The sequence below is a fragment of the Tenebrio molitor genome, chromosome 1 (genome assembly GCF_963966145.1).
Source record: "Tenebrio molitor chromosome 1, icTenMoli1.1, whole genome shotgun sequence".
Taxonomy (NCBI): Eukaryota; Metazoa; Arthropoda; class Insecta; order Coleoptera; family Tenebrionidae; genus Tenebrio; species Tenebrio molitor.
In genome coordinates, this window is record NC_091046.1 from 2,436,118 (window position 1) to 2,458,940 (window position 22,823).

The 22,823-nt window shown below is 45.0% G+C and overlaps 1 protein-coding gene across 2 annotated transcripts in view; it reads left to right on the forward strand.

Annotated features, from left to right (window-relative positions):
• The window catches only part of LOC138124270 (titin-like), a 146,172-nt gene that overhangs the window by 90,712 nt on the left and 32,637 nt on the right, over positions 1-22,823 (forward strand). Inside the window, exons 46-55 of one of the 2 annotated variants that reach the window (XM_069039261.1) lie at positions 743-8,830; positions 8,984-10,213; positions 10,266-10,440; positions 10,491-10,720; positions 10,901-10,975; positions 12,021-12,125; positions 12,175-13,301; positions 13,353-13,416; positions 13,567-13,617; positions 14,049-22,583. In XM_069039261.1, the coding sequence (XP_068895362.1) occupies positions 743-8,830; positions 8,984-10,213; positions 10,266-10,440; positions 10,491-10,720; positions 10,901-10,975; positions 12,021-12,125; positions 12,175-13,301; positions 13,353-13,416; positions 13,567-13,617; positions 14,049-22,583 (19,680 nt within the window). Of the gene's footprint in view, positions 1-742; positions 8,831-8,983; positions 10,214-10,265; positions 10,441-10,490; positions 10,721-10,900; positions 11,858-11,915; positions 11,960-12,020; positions 12,126-12,174; positions 13,302-13,352; positions 13,417-13,566; positions 13,618-14,048; positions 22,584-22,823 lie in introns of those variants that run through there. The other variant, XM_069039265.1, reaches the window with a different exon arrangement.

The following is a 22,823-nucleotide window of genomic DNA, read 5'->3' on the forward strand; positions in this document are numbered from 1 at the left end:
GATTTTTTTTATAAAAATACGCCAGGAGTGTTTTTCTTTAGCGCCGCGAAAAAAAATCAAAGCGATTTTTGGATGCGGTTTATTTTCGTTAGTACCATCGACCTCTTAAACGACGACAGAAAATCGCCAGCACATGTCGATCTTGTTTGTGTTGAGTCATGTTTTAAATATATGGATTTTGCAACATCTGTAACAGACGCACGTGCACATTTTTATAGATTCTGGATCTGGGCTAATTGCCCTTAGAGTATGTTACCGAAGTTCTCTAAAAGTGTTCTTGCAAATGTTGGCCAGACTGATCATTTATTATTTTTGTATGACGCATAATGCATCACAGCAGCCTTTGGACGTCTGTCAAAATTACGTCAGCACAGATATTTATACATCACAATGACTAAAGACAACAATCACTCATCCGCAAAAAATTTGAGGAATTTTTCTGTTATTTCATTTTTCTATTTTAAATCTTAAGAGATTTTATTTATTTTGAACCGTTCCTCATACGCAACTATTTTTACCGATGCCTTATGTTACATTACGTCATATGTAGAACAATATCCACTTATGGGTATGCTCATGTCGACTCCAATGACTCAGGACCATTCTAACTGTCCCTCCTGGAACATCACCATTTATGTACTTTCACATCTTGCGTTTTTATTTGTCGTTTACTTTTACGGTTGCTTACTCTGCGTGTGGTGTTACGTTACGTTACATCCAATAGCCAATGACAACCTTACAGGTCGTCCTGGAACTTACCGTAAACCCGCAACGACCGACTTAACATCTAAAGACTCTGCTGCAACATCGAAATACCCCCAGACCGGTCCTGGTCAGGGCGGTCCGGGCCAGACCACTCAAAAATTTGTCCCTGGTTCAAAAGGTGGCGTGCAACAACCCGTTGATAATGACGAGTTGCCCATCGGTGACGAAACGTTGCCATGGCGACAAAAAGACAAACCTCAAAAAGTCGTAGGTGTTGAGGAACAAAAACCTCAACAGGCTCTACCCTGGACTCAACAACAGATAACTTTGAAAAAGACACAAAAACAGACGAAAGAAATTGTCAAGGAACAGATTGAAGATGTACAGTTGAAACCGTCGAAACCTCAGACGAGGGAGATCGCGAGAGCTGAGTTAGAGCAAGTCGACCTTAAACACAGGACTAAAGTTGTCTCGACTGGACAAAAGACTGAAGAGGTGACTTCTTGGGATAGTCGTCTTGATACTGAAGACACGGCTGTGCTGACTGTTGATGAGAGAAGTAGAAGCGAAAAGACTGAAAGTGTGCAAATAAGAGACTGGCGTAGACCTAAACCTGGTGCAACGCAAGAAACTGAAGATACTACTTTGCTGTCGATTGAAGAAAAAGAAAGGATTGATCAGAGGAAAGATACTGAAGTAAAGGGTTGGCGTAGACCTAGAAAAGATGATACAAGCTTGGAAAGACAACGAAAGTTGGAAGATACAACTTTGTTGGGAGTTGATCAACGGGAGAGGGTCACAGAAACCAAAGAAACTGAAACTAAAGGTTGGCGCAGATCTAGAAAAGAAGATACAAGTCTAGAAAGACGACAGGATCTTGAAGATACAACTCTTCTATCGGTTGAAGAGAGACGCAAGACTGAAGAAGCCAAAGAATTGGAAACAAGAGGCTGGCGCAGACCTAAAAAGGAAGAAACCAGACAAACTGAAGATACAACTTTGATTTCGGACACCACGGAGTTAGATGAAGAAAGAGCTAAACCGTGGCGTAAACCTCGAAAGAGTGTCGACCTAGCTGAAGAAAAAGCGCCGAAAGAAGAACCCATTCCTTGGAACAAGCAAGAAATTAAGTTGAAGCCTGCACCCAAAGAAAAGAAAGAAATTCCTAAAGAGAAAATTGAAGATGTGCAGTTGAAGCCTTCCAGACCGGAAAGCAAAACCATTCCTAAAGAAGAATTGGAAACGGTTGATTTGAAACCATTTTCGCTTCAAAAGATTAAACCCACGGAAACCGATCAACTGGAGAGAGCAGAAGTTGAAGACACTAGTGTGGTTGATCAATCTGAAAAAGTACAAAAGAGAGAGTGGCGCAAAGCTCGAAGAGCAGATGAAGTTGAAGAAGTTGAGGATATAACAAAGACTGAAGAAACGCAAGAGAAACCAAAAGTAGTGGAGAAGAAAGATGAACCCATTCCTTGGAATAAACAAGAGATTAGTCTTAAAAAAGCGCCTAGAGCGCCGAAAGAAATTCCGAAAGAAAAGATAGAAGAAGTTCAACTGAAACCGACAAGGCGTGACAGTAAAACTGTTCCTAAGGAGGAACTAGAAGTGGTTGATTTGAAACCGGTATCGCTTCAGAAGATCAAACCGACTGAGACTGATAAGTTAGATACAGCGGAAGTTGAAGATTCTACTATTTTGAAAGTGGATGAAACAGAGAAGACAACTAAAAAACATTGGCGCAGAACCAAGAAAGAAGGTGAAGTTGAGGAGGCTGAAGAAGTTGTAAAAGTTGAAGAGAAAGAAGAGAAACCAAAGATTGTCGAAAAGAAAGAAGAACCGATCCCTTGGAATAAACAAGAAATTACGCTCAAGAGAGCACCAAAAGAACGAAAAGAATTACCCAAAGAACAAATTGAAGAGGTTCAGTTGAAACCAACTCGACGGGAGAGTAAAACTCTTCCGAAAGAAGAATTGGAAGCGGTTGATTTGAAACCGGTTTCTCTTCAGAAAATTAAGCCAACTCAAGCTGAAGAAGAACTTGACAGAGCGCATGTTGAAGATTCTACTATTTTAAGAGTGGATGAAAAAGTTGATGCGACAGAAGAAACTAAAACACGACGCTGGCGCCGAACTAAGAAAGAAGGAGAGGTCGAAAAGACTGAAGAAATTGTAAAGACTGAAGAGGAGGAAGAAAAGCCGAAGGTGATCGAAAAGAAAGAAGAACCTGTTCCTTGGAATAAACAAGAAATCACTCTGAAGAGAGCACCGAAAGAACGAAAAGAAATTCCCAAAGAGCAAATTGAAGAGGTTCAGTTGAAACCAACTCGACGAGAGAGTAAAACTCTTCCGAAAGAAGAATTGGAAGCGGTTGATTTGAAACCGGTTTCTCTTCAGAAGATTAAACCAACTGAAACTCAAGAAGAACTTGATAGAGCACATGTTGAGGATTCGACAATATTAAGAGTGGACGAAAAAGTTGATGAAACAGACAAGACAAAAACACGACGCTGGCGTCGAACCAAGAAAGAAGGTGAAGCCGAAGAAACCGAAGAAATTGTAAAGGTTGAAGAAAAGGAAGAAAAGCCGAAGGTGGTTGAAAAGAAGGAAGAACCCGTTCCTTGGAATAAACAAGAAATTACTCTGAAGAGAGCACCAAAAGAACGAAAAGAAACGCCGAAAGAGCAAATTGAAGAGGTTCTGTTGAAACCGACTCGACGGGAGAGTAAAACTCTTCCGAAAGAAGAATTGGAAGTGGTTGATTTGAAACCTGTTTCTCTTCAGAAAATTAAGCCAACTGAAACTGAAGAAGAACTTGATAGAGCACACGTTGAGGATTCTGCTATATTAAGAGTGGACGAAAAAGTTGATGAAACAGACAAGACAAAAACACGGCGCTGGCGTCGAACCAAGAAAGAAGGAGAAGCGGAAGAAACCGAAGAAATTGTAAAGGTTGAAGAAAAGGAAGAAAAGCCGAAGGTGGTCGAAAAGAAGGAAGAACCCATTCCTTGGAATAAACAAGAAATTACTCTAAAGAGAGCACCAAAAGAACGAAAAGAAACGCCAAAAGAGCAAATTGAAGAGGTTCAGTTGAAACCGACTCGACGTGAGAGTAAAACTCTTCCGAAGGAAGAATTGGAAGTGGTCGATTTGAAACCGGTTTCTCTTCAGAAAATTAAGCCAACTGAAACTGAAGAAGAACTTGATAGAGCACACGTTGAGGATTCTACAATATTAAGAGTGGACGAAAAAGTTGATGAAACAGACAAGACAAAAACACGACGCTGGCGTCGAACCAAGAAAGAAGGCGAAGACGAAGAAACCGAAGAAATTGTAAAGGTTGAAGAAAAGGAAGAAAAGCCGAAGGTGGTAGAAAAGAAGGAAGAATCCATTCCTTGGAATAAACAAGAAATTACTCTAAAGAGAGCACCAAAAGAACGAAAAGAAACGCCGAAAGAGCAAATTGAAGAGGTTCAGTTGAAACCGACTCGACGTGAGAGTAAAACTCTTCCGAAAGAAGAATTGGAAGCAGTTGATTTGAAACCGGTTTCTCTTCAGAAAATTAAGCCAACTGAAACTGAAGAAGAACTTGATAGAGCACATGTTGAGGATTCTACAATATTAAGAGTGGACGAAAAAGTTGATGAAACAGACAAGACAAAAACACGACGCTGGCGTCGAACCAAGAAAGAAGGCGAAGCCGAAGAAACCGAAGAAATAGTAAAGGTTGAAGAAAAGGAAGAAAAGCCGAAGGTGGTAGAAAAGAAGGAAGAACCCATTCCTTGGAATAAACAAGAAATAACTCTAAAGAGAGCACCAAAAGAACGAAAAGAAACGCCTAAAGAGCAAATTGAAGAGGTTCAGTTGAAACCGACTCGACGTGAGAGTAAAACTCTTCCGAAAGAAGAATTGGAAGCAGTTGATTTGAAACCAGTCTCGTTACAAAAGATTAAAACAAGTGAAACTGAAGAGCTGGAAAAGGCACAGGTTGAAGACTCAACAATTTTACGAATTGATGAAACAGATAAAACTGAAAGGAGGCAATGGCGTAAAACTAGAAAACATGGCAAAGATGAAGTGGAGGAAAAGGAAGAAGTCGTAGAAGTAGAACAGGTAGAGGAAAAACCGCAACCTAAATTGCCGGAGGAAAAACCAAAACAGGAGGAGATTCCTTGGAATAAACAAGAAATTAAATTGAAGAAGGCACCAAAAGAAAGAAAAGAAATACCTAAAGAAAAGCTTGAGGAAGTTGAACTAAAACCTGCAAGACGTGAGAGCAAAGTAATGCCGAAGGAAGAATTGGAAGTTGTAGAGTTGAAACCAGTTTCTCTTGAGACCATCAAACTTACTGAAACTGAAGATTTTGAGAAGGCTGAGGTTACTTCTATTGAAGACAGAACAGTTACTCGAGTAGATGAAACCAAGGGCTGGCGTAGACCTAGGAAAGAGGAAATTGAGGAAGAAAAGGTCGCTGAAATTGTTGAAGAGAAGCCCAAAGAGGTTGTCAAGCCGCTTGAAGAAGAAAAAGAAGTACCATGGAACAAACAGCAAATTACCTTGAAACGAACAGTAAAAGACAAGAAAGAAATTGCAAAGGAGAAAATTGAAGAAGTTCAATTGAAACCGGTTACTAAATCGACAACTGAGGAAGAAATTACAACAATTGAAGAAAAACCAATTACGAAACAACATGTCGAAGATAAGACAATCTTAGATCTAGAAGAAAAAGAAGGAACCCAGAAAAAAGATGAAGTTAAGCCGTGGCGTAAGCCTAGAAAAGAAGAAAAGCCTCAACCTGAACAACCGACTGAGGAACAACCAGTTGAAGAACAACCAACTGAAGATCAGACGTTGGAAACAAGAGGCTGGCGAAGACCCAAAAAACCGGAAAAGGTTCCCGAAGAAGTGACAGAAAAGAAAGAGGAAATTCCTTGGAACAAACATGAAATTGTGTTGAAACGTACCCCAAAAGACAAAAAGGAAATAACGAAAGAGGAACAAGAACAAGTGACATTGAAACCAGTCAAAAAAGATACTCAAGTTGAGGAGGAAATTGAAGATGAAAGAGTCCACAGAGAAGATAAGAGCATGATTGATGTAGACAAAACTACAGAACAAATTGTAGTAACAAAATCTAGGAGGAAAGGCAAAAAAGAAACTGACAAACCTGAAGAAGATAAACCTACTTATGTAGAAGATACCACAATAATCGGTATATCTGAAGAAGAAAAACCGGAAGAAAAACCTGAGCCTGAAACTAGAGGATGGCGAAGACCTAAAAAAGAGGAAAAACCGACAGAAGAGGAAAAACCGGAAGAAGAGAAACCCGTTGAACCTAAAGTTGATGAAGCTAGACCATGGCGTAAGGCTAAACCTGTTCCAGTTGAAAAGGTAGAAGAGGAAGTTGTTCCATGGAATAAACAAGAAATTCTTCTAAAACCTTCAAAGACTGTGAAGAGACCAATTGAGAAGGATAATTTGGAAGAAGTAAGTCTCAAACCATTCAAACTTAAAACTGACGAACTGGAACCGGAGGAAACTGAACCTATCAAAACCGATGAAATTAAACCAACTAGCAAAGTAATCGAAAAACCAGAAATCCAAGAAGTAAAATCCGTTAAACCTAAACGTCCGCAAGAAAAGGAACAAGAAGCAAAAGAAGAAGAAGTTCAACCTGTCGTTGAAGAAGAGGAGAAACCAAAAGAGATTCCCAAGAAACCTAAGCAAGAAAAGCCTAAATTTGCAGAACAACCAGAAGTGGCGAAAGTTCCTTGGGCGCAGGAAGCCTTCGCGTTAAAAAGAACGCCAAAAGTACAAAAACAAATTGAAGAACAAGAAATGGAGACTGTTGATTTGAAACCAATTCCTAAACCTGTTGAAGAACCAAGACAGGCCGAAACATCGGAAGAATCGGAAGAGGAAGAAATTCAACCAACACTTTTAGACAAGACCCAGAAACCACGCAAAGTTAAACGTCTTAAAAAGCACAGAAAGAAGAGACCTGGAAAAGAAGATCAAGAAGAGGTGGCACCTGAGGAAGTTCCAGAAGTGGAACATGTTGAACCCGCACAGCCTGAACCTGTTGAAATTATTGAAACCGTTACGCAAATTGAGGATACTGTTGTTCTCAAAGTGGACGATGCGAAGAAGGACAAACCTAAGTTAATAAAGAAGGAAATTGTAGAAGAAAAACCTGAATTTATTAAACTTAAACCAGTGAAAAGAACTGAGAAACCTAAAGAAGAAGAACAATTAGAATCCGTCACCTTGAAACCAGTTCTGAAATTCACACCTGAGACTCCTGAAGTAACAACGATAGAAAAGAAAGAGAAAAGGAGGAAGTATAAGGACGTTGAAGTTCCGGAAGATGGAGAAAGGTACGTTCCTGAAGAAGTCGAGAAAGTAGAATTTGAGGAAAAACCAAAAGAAGTAGAGGAAAAACCAGCAGCACCATGGCGTAGAGAGCCCAAACCTAAACCAGAAGTTACCGAGGAAGAAAAAGCACCTCTTAAGATAGGCAAAGGCAAAATACCAAAGGACGAAGAAGAAAAGGAAGTAGTTCGCCTCAAGCCAGTGAAGAAAGAAAAACCGGTCGAAGAAAAACCAACAGAATTATCTAAACCTGTGAAACCGGAAGATACCAGCTTCGTTCCGTCAGATTTCGAACCGCAGAAATTCGAACCTACTCCTAGAAAACGCGAAGAAAAACCAAAAGAAGAGAAACCGGAAGAAATCGTTCCAGAAGAGAAACCAAGTGAAGCACAAGTTGAAGAAACAGCAACAGCACCTTGGAGACGTCAGCCGAAACAGAAAGTGGAAGACGTACCAGAAGTAAAGGAGTGGCCAAGAGGAAAACGAAAGCCAAAGGAAGAGCCAGAGCCGGAACAAATTCAACTAAAACCATTCAAAAAGGAAAAACCGGAAGAACCGGTGCAGAAAGTTGTATTAGACACGATAAAATTCCAAGAACCCGTCGTTACAATCCTGGAAGAAAAGGATGATACTCTGAAATTCAAACCAACCGATCGGGATGAAAAGCCTGAAGATGAGAAAGATAGGAAGAAACGTTACAAACAACGGCCAAAGGAACAACCTGCGAAGCCAGAGGAAGTTGTACTGCAACCCGTCGAAAAAGTTCCAGAAGAAGTTCCTGAAGAAAAACCGAAAGAAGTCGCACCTTGGAGAACACAACCGAAAGAAGAGGAAGTGCCTCAGGTCAAACAATGGCGCAGAGGTAAACAATTACCAAAACCGGAAGAAGAAGAAAAAGAGGTTGTTAGTCTTAAACCTATTCCAAGAAAAGAAGAAGTTGCCGAGCCGGAAGAACCCTTACAAGCTGAGACTACCGATACTAGAAGTGTTAAAACGCAGAAAATTATCAGAAAGTCCAAATCTCATCTCCTACCAAAAGACGACGAAGGTACCGAACTAATGCCGGAGGAAGAGAAACCCGCACTGGTGCCGACTAAATTAGAAGACGTTCCTCAAAAAGTCCAAGAAGCAATCACCACGAAACAGTCAGTCGCCCAAATCACTCTAGCTGAAAGAAAAGTCGAACAAGTAGAAGAGCAAAAAGAAGAGAAAGTCACCGAAGAAGAACAGACTCAATTCCAGAAAGCAATGAGCGTTGAAGTTGTCTCCAGAAAGAAGACTTCTCAGCGTCGCATCGTCCGATTCGACGACGACGGTCAGCCAATCCCCGAACTCGAGATCATCTCTCAAAAACGAATCACCGAAGGTATCGACAAGCTCCCAGAAGAACCTCTTCAAGAAGACATCGACATTCGCGAAGACAAGACTGTGCGCAAATCTGTAACAATAAGCGAACGCATCAAGCGCAAAACCGTCGCTCCCAAGTTCACAAAAAGGGTTGAGCCTGTGGTTTCCGAACCAGAGAAACCCACACAACTCGTCTGCAAAGTGGAAGGTAGTCCCTTCCCGGAGATAGCTTGGTACAAGAACGAGGTACTCATGCACGCCACCGAAAGAGTCTATTGGAACATCGTCGAGAACACCGTCACTTTGGAGTTCGCCAAAGTGGAGCCCCAGGATGTCGCAGTCTATTCTTGCAAAGCTTCAAATCCTGCTGGAGTCGCCACATCCACAGCTAATCTTGTCATTCTAGGTACTTGGTGTGAAATTCGTGTTGTGTTCTTTTATTTTATTTTAACGCATGTTTATCTTTTACTATATTTTTATTTTTTATCGTTCTTTTTCATTTTTATTTTGTGTGTTTATGCGTTCATTTTGCAACAATCTGATGGAGTTTTACTTCTAGAAAAAGAAGAAAGTGGTGTTGCTCCGCACTTCGTCGAGCCGCTCAAACCCCAAATCGTCGAAGAGAAAGCCGCGGCGGTTCTCCAATGCAAAGTTGTCGGGAAACCAACTCCCAACGTCAAATGGTTCAAAGATAACAAAGAAGTGGTTCCCAGTCCAACTCGTCAAATCACTTACAACCCCCAGAGCGGTGTCGCCACTTTGGAACTGCTGGAACCAACACCCGAAGACGAAAAAGTCTTCACTGTCAAAGCAGATAACAAGTTTGGCCAAGCTCAATGTAGAGCCAACCTCATCATCTCCAAAGCAGTGATAGTGACGCAGCCGATGGTGATGGAGGCGCCTCGCATCATCAAACCAGTAAAAGCAGTACTGGCTAGACCCGAGGAGGAAGTCGTGCTGGAGGCGAAGTTCGAAGGAATCCCGGCTCCTGAAATCAAATGGTACAAGAACAACAAAGAAATCAAGCCGGGCGAAGACTACGACATCAAGGTACAAGAGAAGCAAACCGTCTTGAAGATCAACAAGAAGGTGAAGAAGAAGGGTGGCAAGTACGAAGTCCACGCGGTCAATCCTAAAGGGGAGGTGCGCTCGTCTGGAACTGTCACAGTCACGCAAACCATCACCGAGGAAGCCCAACCCCCTCAATTCATCCAACCAATCAATCCCCAATACGCTACTGTCGGCGAAGTGGTCATACTGGAAGCCGAAGTCGAATCGTTCCCGGCCGCTTCCTTCCAATGGTTCCAGAAAATGACCCCCATCATCTCGACCCCCGAGATGAAGATAGTCTCGGAGGAGAACCGCTCGACTTTGATCATGACTGACGTGACACCCGAACAAGCCGGTACCATCACCTGTCGCGCTGAGAACGCTGTGGGTTCCGTCACTTGCACCGCCTCTCTCAACGTCGTCGAAGAAACAGAATGGGAGGAGACTCGAGAACTCGAGTACCCACGATTCATCAAACCACTGATCCCTATAAGAGTGATGGACGGCGAAAAAGTGACGTTCCAGTGTGTGGTCACAGGAAAACCCATTCCAAAAGTCCAATGGTACCACAACGACCTCCCGGTCAAGGAAGCCAAAGACGTGGTCATCTCGCAAAGCAGCGAAGGAGTCTGCATGTTGGCTATTGCCGAAGTTTTCCCAGAAAACGCAGGAGTGTACACTTGCAAAGCTGTCAATAAAGTAGGCGAGGCGGTGTGCAAGTCATCTCTCATCGTCGAAGGTCGGTACCACTTCCCCCAAATGAGTACCAAGAGTACTAATATTTCTTGCAGCCTACGAATACGTTCCTGACTCGGAGATCGGTCACATGACCGGATCTGAAGAAGACCTCTTGGCGGACAGGACCATCAGCGAAGGATTCCTCTCCGATAGCGACACAGAATGCGCCCCCAAGATCATCAAGAAGCTACCCCAGGTGGTCTCGACCAAAGGCGGCGACGTCACAAGGTGAGCCACTCCACCGTTGCCAAAACCAGCCTAGACCAAAATTTTTCCAGACTGGAAGTCAAAGCTGTCGGCAAGCCTAAGCCCGAGGGCAAATGGCTGAAACAAGGAATCGAAATCATCCCGTCCCGCGAGTTCCTGATCGAAAACTTTGAAGATGGTACTTCCATACTGACGATCTCGGAAGTCTACCCTGACGACACGGGAGATATTGTCTACGAAGCCCAAAATCCTCTCGGAGTTGCAGTCACAACCACACAATTACTCGTAGAGAGCACCGAAGGTAAACTTGAGACGAACCAAAGTGATAGCCGACAGTCACTTGTTCTAATAATGTTTTTGATCAATTTCAGCAAACCTGATCCCTTTCCAAACCCATTCATTCAGACTAAAATATACTGTTTCCATTTGACACAGCTCCCTTGGTGTTTGTTTCTTTGATTAATTTAGTATCTGGTTGTAGGTATTTTGGGTACTAAAGAATACAGGAAGCCTGAATGGGTGACCCACATGGAGGAGCTCCAGGCTGCGCTAAAAGGTAAACCTGACAGCCAGGCGTCTGTGTCGCATGCGCGTTCTTTTGAGATCTCGACTGACAGTCTCGAGGCGCCGAGTCGGCCTAGACGAACAAGTGAAGGTAAGATGTACGCGGACACGCCCACCGCCCCGGCCAAGCCCTTCTATTTGACCGAACCAATCGAATCGCAAGCGTCCTCCACTGCTTCGATATACAGCGAGCCGAATCACGCCACTAAGGCAAAAATGACCTTCATAGAAAGCGCCATGAGTGACTATCTGAACTCGCACAGACACTCGTTGAGTTCCGTCATGGACTTGATCGACAAGAGCGAGAGATCCAGAAGGTTGACGGAAAGCGTTGAAGAGATTCTCAACGAGCCGATCGTGGACGAACCAGAAGAGTACGAAGAAGAAGATGAGGAGGTGTACGAGGACGCCCAGGACAGACAATCACCCCAACCTTTCTACATTCTCTCCCCCATAGAAGAAAAGAGCGAGCCCTCCACTCGGAGCAGCAGTTTCAGGGGGAGCAACGGTTCGGAAAAGAGACGAATGGCGTTGTATGACAATCGGCAAAAGTTGTCCAGTTCTTGTGACCCTATTCCTTCGGAAAGAGTGGTTTATGAGTACCAAGAGAAGTATATGACTTTTCCTAGAATCAAAAACGAGAGTGAGGGTCAAGGTTTGTACAAAAACTACTACAACGAAGATACCATGTACCCTTTGGAGCCCCGAGAGCTCGATCCTTGCGCTTTCCAACAACTTCACACAGCTGACAGCCAAGAGGAGCTGCAAGAATTCTTACTTTTGGAAAGCGAGTGTATGAGTGACCGGGGACGAGGCTTGGCGTCAGCTTTCGTAGATTCATCCGAAGACATTCCCGAAAAGTCCACCAGTAAAGGTAAACTAATGCCAGTGTGTGCTTACTAATCTTTGTTTGTGTGTTTTTCTCGATGTAGACCAATAGACTCGTATTTTATGGCCAGGCAACATAACGACGAAGGTAGGTCGCTTCTGGATGTCTCTTCATCAGAGGTAGAATCTGATTGTCATTTTTTGTCTAGCTTCTCAAAGCCCACCAACTTTCGTTCAAGAAATCACAGATGTCCGAACTGCAGAAACCGAAACCGTCAAGTTCGAGTGTTTGTTCTCTGGAACTCCGACACCAGGTACTAGTTGTTGGGTATTTGTTCTCCAATCTGACATTTCACCTTTTAGACATCATCTGGTACCATAACGACAAGATAGTCAGGAACACTGACAAAGTGAAGGTTCGCATTGAAGACAACAAGACTTCTTGTACCGTCACCGAGGTAACTAAAGACCACGTGGGTACGTATGTGTGCAAGGCTACGAGCGACATCGGTCTAGCCGTGACCAAAGCCAAACTGTACGTGCAAGAGATCCCAGAAGAGAAGAAGAAGCAACTGCTGATCCAGAAGGCGCAAGAACGCGAGGAGAAGGTCAGGAAGGAGAGAGTCACCATCGAGAAGAAACGCGTGGAGCGCAGACGAAAGAAGGTGGTGGAGACTCACGAGGAAGAGACCAAGCCTTTGGAAGTGGAGGAGGTGACCACCGTGGAAACAGCCGAACAGATCCAGATTGAAGAGACCAAACCGGAAAAAGCCACGCCCAAACTTGACATACAGAAGCCTGTTGCAACGGAAGCCGTCGCTTCGTGCAAGAAGATCGAAGAGACTGCAGAACTAGTCGAAGAAGAGGAAAAGGCGAGGGCGCTTCTCTCGCCGACCGAACCGATGGTCTCCGAACAGATCCAACCCGGAGAGACTGTCAAGGAGATGAAAGAGGCCAAACCCAAGCCTCGCAAGGCTAGAGTCGACGTCGAAGAGGCCATCGCCGAGTTCGCCAACATCACCGAAGTCAAACTGGAGGAAGTGATCTCGCGCGTGGAGAAGATCATCAGGAAGAGCGAGATGAAGATGGCCCGAGAAGTGACCGAGATGTTGGAATACATCAACGCCAAAGATTTTGGACCGGGCGAAAACCCCTTGCGAGAGATCGCCGAGATCGGGTACTTGCTCAAGAACGGAATCAGTACCAAAGAGGTTACGGTTTTGTACCACGAGAACAAATTCCCTTCGCTGACCACACCCCAAGCGCAGTCAGCTCTGGTGAACGTGGTGGAGCGGAAGGGTCACGGTACTTTGATTTCTGAAGTCTTGACCGAAGAGAACATCGACGAGAAGCAGCTAGCAGCGACTGTCGGGTTCAGAGCGCTTATGAAGATGGTCGAATCGAACTACGTCACGATTGAAGAAGTCATCACCAGTTTCATCCCCGAGGACTTCATCCAAAGAGCTTGGGAGTCTTCCGAAATAACAGGGGTAGGTCGATGGAGATTTTTGTTTGTTGCTTGGCTAACGGTCTGCTTCCAGAGCATCACAAAGACATCGTTCAAAGAAATGGTCACCATCAAGGAAGAAGTCGAAGTAATGGAAGGTGAGTTTTGTGTGAGCTGTGCATGTCCTAGTGCCATACTTGTTGAAAATAATAAACTCTACGTTATTGCCTGCCTATATTTTATGAAACTTGTTGTTATTGCCTCAATAAAGTATTCAAAAAGCCCGCTGATGTAGTTTTTGTATTTAGACACATCACAAGTGGTTAAGACAAAGGGTAAAAAAGAAAAAGACGAAGTCGGTAAGTTGACAAGCTTATCGGTTGCATTACTTGATTAATTCGGTGTTTGTGAATAAAAAACAATCGAAGGGACAGATTTGCGTTTTTGCCCGTCGCGCTTGCGGCTTCTGGTAAGTGCCGCCGGCGCCGGGAAAATTTTTTGCCGTGCGGCTGTCTGCGCGCCTCTAGTGCAAACCGAGCGACTAAAAGCTGAAATGTTAATTTAGCATCTGCGAGCTAACAAAAACGAGCAGCATGGCTTCCTGTTAGTGTTGCCTGCTTCTTTTTTCTCTAGGTGAGTAGTTTGATAATCTAGATCTAGTCTCTCATACACTGTGCTTAGAACCGTGCCACTCATGCCACTATCTCTTCACTGAAGCTACGCTTCCGGCATGAGAAACTCACACTAATCAGTTAGACAACACCAAACAATCGTACAAACACTTTCACAGAAATCCTTGAAGTCGAGGAAGAAATCACGAAGGCAATCAAAGGCACTACACAACCAGAAAAAACACAAACCGACGAAAAGCTCGCGATCACACAATTGCCCGTTGATCAGACAGAGCTGGAGTCCGTGGCGCCGTGGCGCAGAAAGCAAGTCGAAGAGAAAAAGGAAGAGAAGATAATCAAGAAGAAGCAAGTCAAAGAGAAGCGTAAAGAGCGCGAGATTGAAGTCGAAGAAGAGGAAGAGGAGGAAGAAGAGAGGGAGGTCGCTGGTAGGAAGATCAAAGCGCACAGGCCTAAGATACGCGAGTATGACATTGATGAAGAAGAGTATGACGAAATCGTGCCTTTTGACGCTACCAGCCAAAAACAGATCCCATTGAATACCTCTTCTGTCTACTCTGAAACCACCCCTCTTGGTCTGGTAGCCCAGATCAAACCGGGAGATGTCGTAGAGTCCAAAGCTAGTGTAGATCTGCTCACGCACTCTGCGCTGGTTGAGGAGCAGATCCACGCGGAAGAAAAAGAGATCGTTGGAGAAAAAGTCACTTCGGCTAGTTACGTGGCCAAGAAATCTATCGATACTAGAGAAGCGTACGAGGTCAGCGAACAAGACGTCCAAAGCATGCCCGGACAGTTTGAGGGTAGTTTCAAACCCACCCTCTCTACAGCTTTCCCCAATTTTGTCTCCAGAGAAAGCATATTTGTCCAAGAAGTACAACTAGGAGACACATCTTCTACTATGGTCAAAGAAGACACAAAAGAGTTCAAAGCTGACGTTTCGTTGCTTCCGCAAGAAGCTACGAAGATTTCGGAAGTTGAAGTGTCACAGAGAGAACAGAGTTTGGATGAGTTCTCAATTCCCAAGCCTAGCCAAGCTACTGGTACCTTCACAACAAAGGAGAGTCTCAATGTTGAGGAAATCCTCCATTCGGTCAGCGAGAGCGATCTAGATTTGTTCAAACCGTCTACTGTGAAGGGCAAAGTAACAATTGACACTAAAGAGTCGTTGATTGTCGAGGAGGTCGAGAGTGAGACCAAACCAGGTAAACACCTGCCGGAAGCTTTTGTTCCAACTGAGATAGCCACGATGGGGGTGATTCCCCAAAAGTCACTCACTCAGTCGCAAATGGTGGCTCCCGAAACTGAAGGAGAGTACGTACCAGGGCGACTACCACCCGCCCAAAAAGCCGATTTCAAAGTCACCACCGGCGAAAGTGTTATAGTGTCGCAAACCCAATCCCAAGACAAGGAAAACGTGTTCAGTAAAGCTCCCAGTCCTGAGAAGGCTTCAGCCAGCGAGGATCTGATCCTGTCTGAAGGAGTCACTGTGAGTGTCACTGACAGTCAAGTCCCGCAGAACGATTTTGCCGACGACGTGGTCCAAAAAGAGGTCGCGAGTGTCGAAATCCTCCTCAAGGAGACGTTCTCCACGCAAACTACTCTCGCCGTGGAGTCAGAAGGTAGTTACGAGGTGGGAGACAAGCCAAACTACAAAACAGCCGACAGCACGATTATATGTCACGAGATCAACGACACTTCAATCGTGACAGCTCAAGAGTCGGAGAATGTTCTCGATTTGGGGGAAAAACCGACTGAGTCTCTTGCCGAGACTTCAGTCAGACCGGTCGAGTCCCTGACAGTGTCGGAAGTCCAAGCGACTGACGCGCCTGCCGATTTCAAGGACTATCCAAAGTTCAAAACTGATACTGCTGTTAGTGATATAGAAACAGTGGAAGCGACGCACATCACCGAGACAAATATTAATGAGAAGGAGTCTTCGTACGTGGAAGACAAACCCGAGATGAAGACTGCTGAGAGCTATTTGACCCGGCCTCAAGACCAAGTCGAGGTTACCGAACTTAACTATCTTGAAAGTGAGAAGCAGCTGAAGAGTTTTGAGTTGCCTGAAAGCCACAAGAGCAAAGCAATCACGAGTCACACTCTCCCGACTGGAGTCGTCGAAGAAGTCAATCTGGACTATAGTGCTGGTTCGCTCGACGAAGCCGGAATCAAACCCAGCCAAGCAGATTTCAGCCAGACCCCTCACACCGAAACTGTCATTTCTGAAGCAGTAGTTGGTGAGACCTTCGAAGATAAGGAGTACGAGAAGCCTGAAGGAAAACAAGCAGATCTTGTTGTCTCGCCGAAGGAGAGTATTGGCGTTTCCGAGGTCTACACTGACGACAAAGAGAAAGAGTACGTTCCAGGGGAGTCCCCTCTGACGCAGCAAGCCACCTGGGACATTGACACCCAACGGGTGGCCAGCAAAAGTGAAGTCCAAGCAGACTACTCCACGGAGAAACTTGAAACTGTGCAACCTTCGTCTGTGGTTGCGGAAAGCGAGCAAGACACCCTCGAGAGTGTCCAAGTGACCCAGTGCCAAACAGCTGATAAGGAAGTGGATGAGATCAAAAAGATCGAGTTTGAGACTAAGCAAGTCGCTGTTGATCTCACCGAAGCCAGACAAGGACCTAATGTCACCCAGATTATTACCAACGAAAGAGAGGAGGATTATCTGCCGGAGCCACAACCCCAACATGGTCAAGCTCTGCCGAACATTACTCTTCAGGAGGTCATCGTCAAGTCTGAGGTCGAGACGGTGGTGCATGCTGACGAGATCCAGGAACCAGAGCTTTTGACTGGAAGAGCTAAAAAGTATGCCAAGCCCCTTCAAGAACTGATAGTGACGGAAACCAATGTTGTCGACATTGAGAAAAATCTACCGAAAGACATAATTCCCAACAAAAAGTCAGCCAATGTGGAGATTATTCCTGGGCAGGAGTTGTCAGTTACTGAGATTGTGACAGACCACAAGGAGCAGCCTTTGGAGTACTCCAAACCAGCTGAGTCTCAAGCGAACCTGAACGTGACCGAGTCCCAGGTCGCTCTGAAAGAAGAAGTGACGCCGGAGATCAGTCCTGGAGATTTTTCGCGAGTATCTCCTGAAAAACAATTGGCTAAAGCTGCCCAAGACCTGTCGCACTTTGTGGTGCAAACCCAGTTTACGACTGGTGAGAAGGAAGGGCTTCAACCTGCGGATGTCAAACCAGACGAAAAGAGAGTCACTGTGGAGTTCCTCGAGACCGAGGGAATAAACGTGTCTGAGGTCACAGCAGACTACAAAGAGAAATCTTTCGAAGAGATGGCCAAACCTGAGGAAGCTCGCGGAGAGCAATCTATCAGCTCTCACGTGATCGCCACCAAAACGGAAGTCCAACCTGACGACTCCATCGACAAATTTGCCCAACCAGAAGTGGCCACCAAACAAGCAACCTGCGAGAGCTCTCTTTTCGAGAGTGTGATCACTGGTCAGACCATGGTGCAAGAGCGGGAGTCAGAGCTGGCGGAAAGCAAGCCCGACCTGAAATCGGCTTCCGAAGACTACACCCTCGGTGAAGGAGTGTCAGTGACGTCGGTAACACCAGCCGACAAGGAGAAAGATTTCAAAGAGAAGGAAGCCGAAATGGAGACAGCCGCTCCAATTATGACTCCTCAAGATGAGGTCCAGGTCGGCGAAACTGTCGCTACTGACAGTTTGGGCGACTATGACAGGTCCTCCCCGACCAGAGCCACCGCGACCCAGACGCAATCCGAGCTCCAGAGCGTCATCAATCTGGAAGCCGTGATCGGAGAGTCCGAAAGCGCTTTGGCCAAAGACGCCAAACCAGAAGAAAAAACTGCCGGAGTGGAGTTCGAAGAGAGCAAAACGGCTGTCGTGTCCGAAACTGTGACTGTAGACAAAGAGAAGATGTACGAACAGCCGGAAGCTGTGGCTTCCAGTCAGGCTTCGTTGGCTTTCGATGTCCAACCAGTCGCCGAGACTAACATCGTGGTTGCCGAAAACATCACCAAAGACGTGGTAGAAGCGGCACCGTCGATGGCCAAAGCCAACGTCGACCAGTCGACCCTCGAGAGCATAATCCAGTCAGAGTCGATGGTCCAAGACAGTGAACAGCCCTTCGAGAAGGCGCCTCTGGATGTCAAAACCGCCACAGTAGGCTTCAGAGAGGATACGGGAGTTGTGATCACTCAAGCTGAAAGCAACGAAAGCGAGACGATCTTGAAACCTTCCGAAACACCCGAAGGCAAGCGCGCCGAAGCAGGCGTAGACGCTTTAGAGCTAGTTGTCAAAACGGAAACCGACGTCAACGAGGGTTTCAAAGACTTGGAGGTGCAGAAACCCGAGACTGCGTCAGCGCAGTCCGAATTTGCAGCCTTCAGGACTGCCGTCAACCTCGAAACGATACCAACTGAGTCGGATGTGCCTCTAGAAATCGCCAAAGCTGAAACTAGGAATGTTGTGGTTTCGGTCAACGAAGGTCAAAGCGTGATTGTTGAAACTGTGATGACCAACGAGAATGAGCAAGATTTTGTGCGTGAAGCCACTCAGTCCAAAGTTGCCGAGACGAGCTTCACGGACATGAAGAGTGTGGCGCAGACCTTCCAGACCCAACCAGATCTGGGAGTTGGGGAGTTCAAACCTGAAATCAAAGATGTCACAACCGCAGTACCTGAAACCGTACCGTACAATATTGTCATGCAAAGCGAGCAGATCGTAGTAGACAAAGAGGATGTGTTCGAGAAGGGAGCCAAACCTAGTGGTGTGATTGCAAACGTCAACTTGGAGCCAGTCGAGGGAATTTCTATTTCTGAGGCTACTCTTGCCCTGAAGGAGGACAAGTTTGAACCTCTCGCGATGCCTTCCGAGAGAGTTGCTGTGACAAATATCGACGTCACTCACAAAGTTGCCGAGCAAACGACAACAGACGTGACTGCTGACGTCCAGAAGATCGAAAGTAAACAACCTGAGACTCAGAAAGCGTCAGAAAGTGAAGAAGCTCTCTCGAGCTTGATCGTTTCTGAGAATTTAGTCGAAGAGAAAGAGATCGACTTTGAGGGGAAATTTGTTCCAGCGACTACCAAAGTTAATGTGTCATTAGAAGAAGGCAGAAAGGTCGTTTCGGTGAGCGAGTCTCTGACGCAGGATAGAGAAGGTTTGGTCAAAGAATTTGATGTGCCCAAGAGTCAGAAAGCGACAACTGGTTATGACGCGAAACTCGTACCGGAACAGACGGAAGTCCTCTCAGAAAGCGTTCCTGAGGAGTTAGTATCAGAAGCTCCGACAAAATCGACGGCTTCTGTTAAGCAAACACCCTACGAGGAGTTGGTACAGTCGATGGCACTCGTCCAAGAAAAAGAAGAAAGCCTAGACCAAAAGAAAGATTACATCACCAAGAAAGCTGAGATTGGTTACGAAGAAGGCAAAATCATTTCGACGTCCGAGATAGTTCCAGCCGAGAGGGAAAGCTTCTTAGAGGAGCAACGCAAACCTGAAACCAACACAGCTAGCGTGAACGTCGTCAGCAACATCTCAATGCAAAGCTCAGAAATCTTGACCAGTATCCAGTTGGGCGACTTCGTTGCAGACAAACCTAGCGAAGCGTCTGCCGTTCCTGAGCAAAACGTTCTAGAGAGTTTGACTCAAGTGGTGACCGAAGCTGTGGACTCTCTGGGACAATTCGAAGGTACTTTCAAACCTGCGACCAAGAAAGCTGACACCAAGATCGACACTTTGAGCGAGATCACCACCAGCGAAACGTACACAGAAGGTCAAGCTGACGAGTTTACCAAATTCGAAGCCAAAACTGAGAAAGCTACGGCTGAGTATGACGCCACCAAGCGACCCCTTCAAGCTTCTGAGGTGCTTCCGAGTGAGAATGTTGGCGAGTTCAAACCAGAGAGTAAAGAGTCTGTCGTCGGCAACGTGACTCAGGGGGTACTAGAGAGTGTGATACTGTCAGAAAGCATTGTTCACGAATCTGAGAAAGATTTCGACAAAGTTCCCGAGTTTGACACCAAGAAAGCGAAGCAAGTCATCGACGAGAAGTCGTCGGTTAGTATAATTGATGTCACAACAGAGGAGAAAGAAAAGGAGTTAGTGAGCGAGTTCAGCAAGGAAGAGAAGTTTGGTGTGACTAATATCACGTCGGATTTGACTACGAGTTCGAAATCTGAGGTGGTTCTTCATGAGAATATCGGGAAGTTGACAACTGACAAACCAATGCAAGAAACAGCTGAAGTTACTGAGAGTACTTTACAGGGACTCATTGTTTCGGAAAAAACGGTACAAGAAACAGAAGTACCGTTTGACAAGAGCCCAGTCGAGGGTAAAAAGGGTGATTTGACTATAATTCCAGAAAGTCATGTTTCTGTTACTGAAGTTACGACAACTGACAAAGAGACAGAATTTGAGAAAACGGCAATTTTCAAAACTAGTACTGCCGAAAAGTCGATCAGTTCTCAGGAGGCACCTCAAGTTCAGGAGACAACCGTCCAAGAGGGATTGACACAGTTGACGACTGAAGTACCTGACAAGGGTCAAGCTTTGGAAGAACACGTGCCACATAGCACCGTCAGCATTACGGAAATCACTTCAACTGAAAAAGAAGGCGATTTTAAAGACCTCGTAAAACCGACGACCCAAATGGCTGCTTTCGAACTAGAAGAAACGAGAAGGACTGCTTCGACTGCTCAGGTGGTTACTGAAGAGAAGGAAATGACGTTTGAAGGGGCATTTCAGTTCAAGACTTCGACAGCTGACAAGATCATCACACCTCAAGAAGTTCCGTTGATTGAAGAAGTGAGAACGGAAGAAGACGTGACGAAGCTGAAGACCGACGTACCGGATCAGGGTCAAGCTCTTGAAGAACATATACCCCACAAAACTGTCAGTATCACTGAAATTACTTCTACTGAGAAAGAAAGTGACTTTAGACCTGGTGATAAACCAGCAACTCAGTTGGCTGAGCTTGAATGGGAAGGAACGAAAACAACTGCTTCTACGGCTCAGGTGTTAACTCAAGAAAAGGAAATTACGTTTGAAGAAACTGTCAAATTTAAGACCTCTAAAGCTGACAAGACTATAAGTGCTCAAGAAGCTACTGTTATTGAAGAAGTACTTACGAGTCAAGATATAGAAAAGTTGAAAACTGAAGTACCCGATAAAGGGGAAGCTCTGGAAGAACACATTCCGCATAGTACTGTCAATATTACAGAAGTCACCTCTTCGGAGAGGGAAGGAGATTATAGACCCGGAGACAAACCTGTAACGCAATCTGCTGAACTAGAGTTAGAAGAAACAAGAAGAACTGCTTCTACTGCTCAAGTGATGATTCAGGAGAAGGAAAGTAGTTTTGAAGGGACTGTGACTTTCAAAACTAGCAAGGCTGACAAAACAGTGACTCCTCAGGAAGTTCCTTTGATCGAAGAAGTGACCACTGAAGAGGATGTGACCAAATTGAAGACCGAGGCACCTGAACAAGAGAAAGCATCAGGAGAACATATTCCTCACTCTACTGTTAGCATCACTGAAATCACGTCTACCGAAAAAGAGAAAGATTTTAGACCCGGAGATAAACCAGCAACCCAACTTGCGGAATTAGAACTGGAAGAAACAAGAAAGACTGCATCCACTGCTCAAGTGATAACTCAAGAAAAAGAGGCTTTGTTTGAAGAAACTCAGGTCAAATCTACTACTGCTGATAAAACGATCAGCCCGCAAGAAGCACCTTTGGTGGAAGAAACGAGAATCGAGGAAGATTTGGGTAGATTAAAGACGGAGGTACCAGATAAAGGTGAGGCTCAGTCGGAACATGTTCCTCACTCCACTGTGAGTGTTACTGAGGTCACCTCAGAAGAAAAAGAAGGAGTTTACAGACCTGGTGATAAACCGGCAACTCAGTTGGCAGGCTTGGAATTAGAGAAAACTCGAAAGACAGCGTCTACTGCTGAGGTAGTAACTGAAGAAAAAGAGAGTACTTTTGAAGAAGCGACGATCAAATCTTCAAAAGCCGACAAAACGGTAAGTCCTCAAGAAGCTCCTCAAGTTGAAGAAACCACCGTCCAAGAAGATGTGGGCAAGTTCAAACCCGAAGCTCCTTCAACTCAACTTGCTGAATTTGATTTGCAAGAAGGCCGAAAAGTCGGGCAAGAAAGCCAAGTGAAAACTTATGACACGTTTGAAGAGTTCACAGAGAGCACTACGGAAGCTAGACGAGCGTCTACTTTGACCATTCCGTTGGAGGGGGTGGTGCAGAGCACAGTAACTGTCCAGGGAACAACTGAAAAGATCAAAACAGAAGAAACCAGTTTCAAAACTGCAAGTGTCGATATTCTACTGAAAGAAGGTTTGACAGTGACTGAAGTGAACGTTCAAGGGCAATTAGGTAAGGAAATAACGCAAGCCCTTGCGATGGAATCGACCGCGCAAGAAGAGATAGTTCACAGACCGGTGTCTGTGAAGGAGGAGACGATACCTTTACAGAGTAGCGACGAGTTCACAACGGAGAAACCAAAATTGACGAAAGCTCAACGCGATTTGACGGAGAAGCACGGACTCATAGTTACTGACATGAAGTCAACGGGCAATTTGGAATCAATTGACGTAGAAAAAGCAGCTTCAAAGACGGTTAAAGTTGTATTGGAGGATAACTCCGCAAGTTTGGAGATAAGCGAAGTTCAGTTGCAGGAGAGAGAAGGTGAGTTCCTACGCGGCGAAAATGACTAAACGAATAAAAACTAAATGAAATAAAATAAATAAAAATAAAATAAAAGCTGTATCAACCAACTATGGTCTAAAAAGTGGAACGTGCCTAAAAGAAGCGTTTAAAACCCTCTAACATCTCGCACCATCACCATTTTACACATTGCCAACACGAAACACTTGACACGAACATTGCGCCAAAAATGTTTTTCTTGTATGTAAACACGCCTTACAA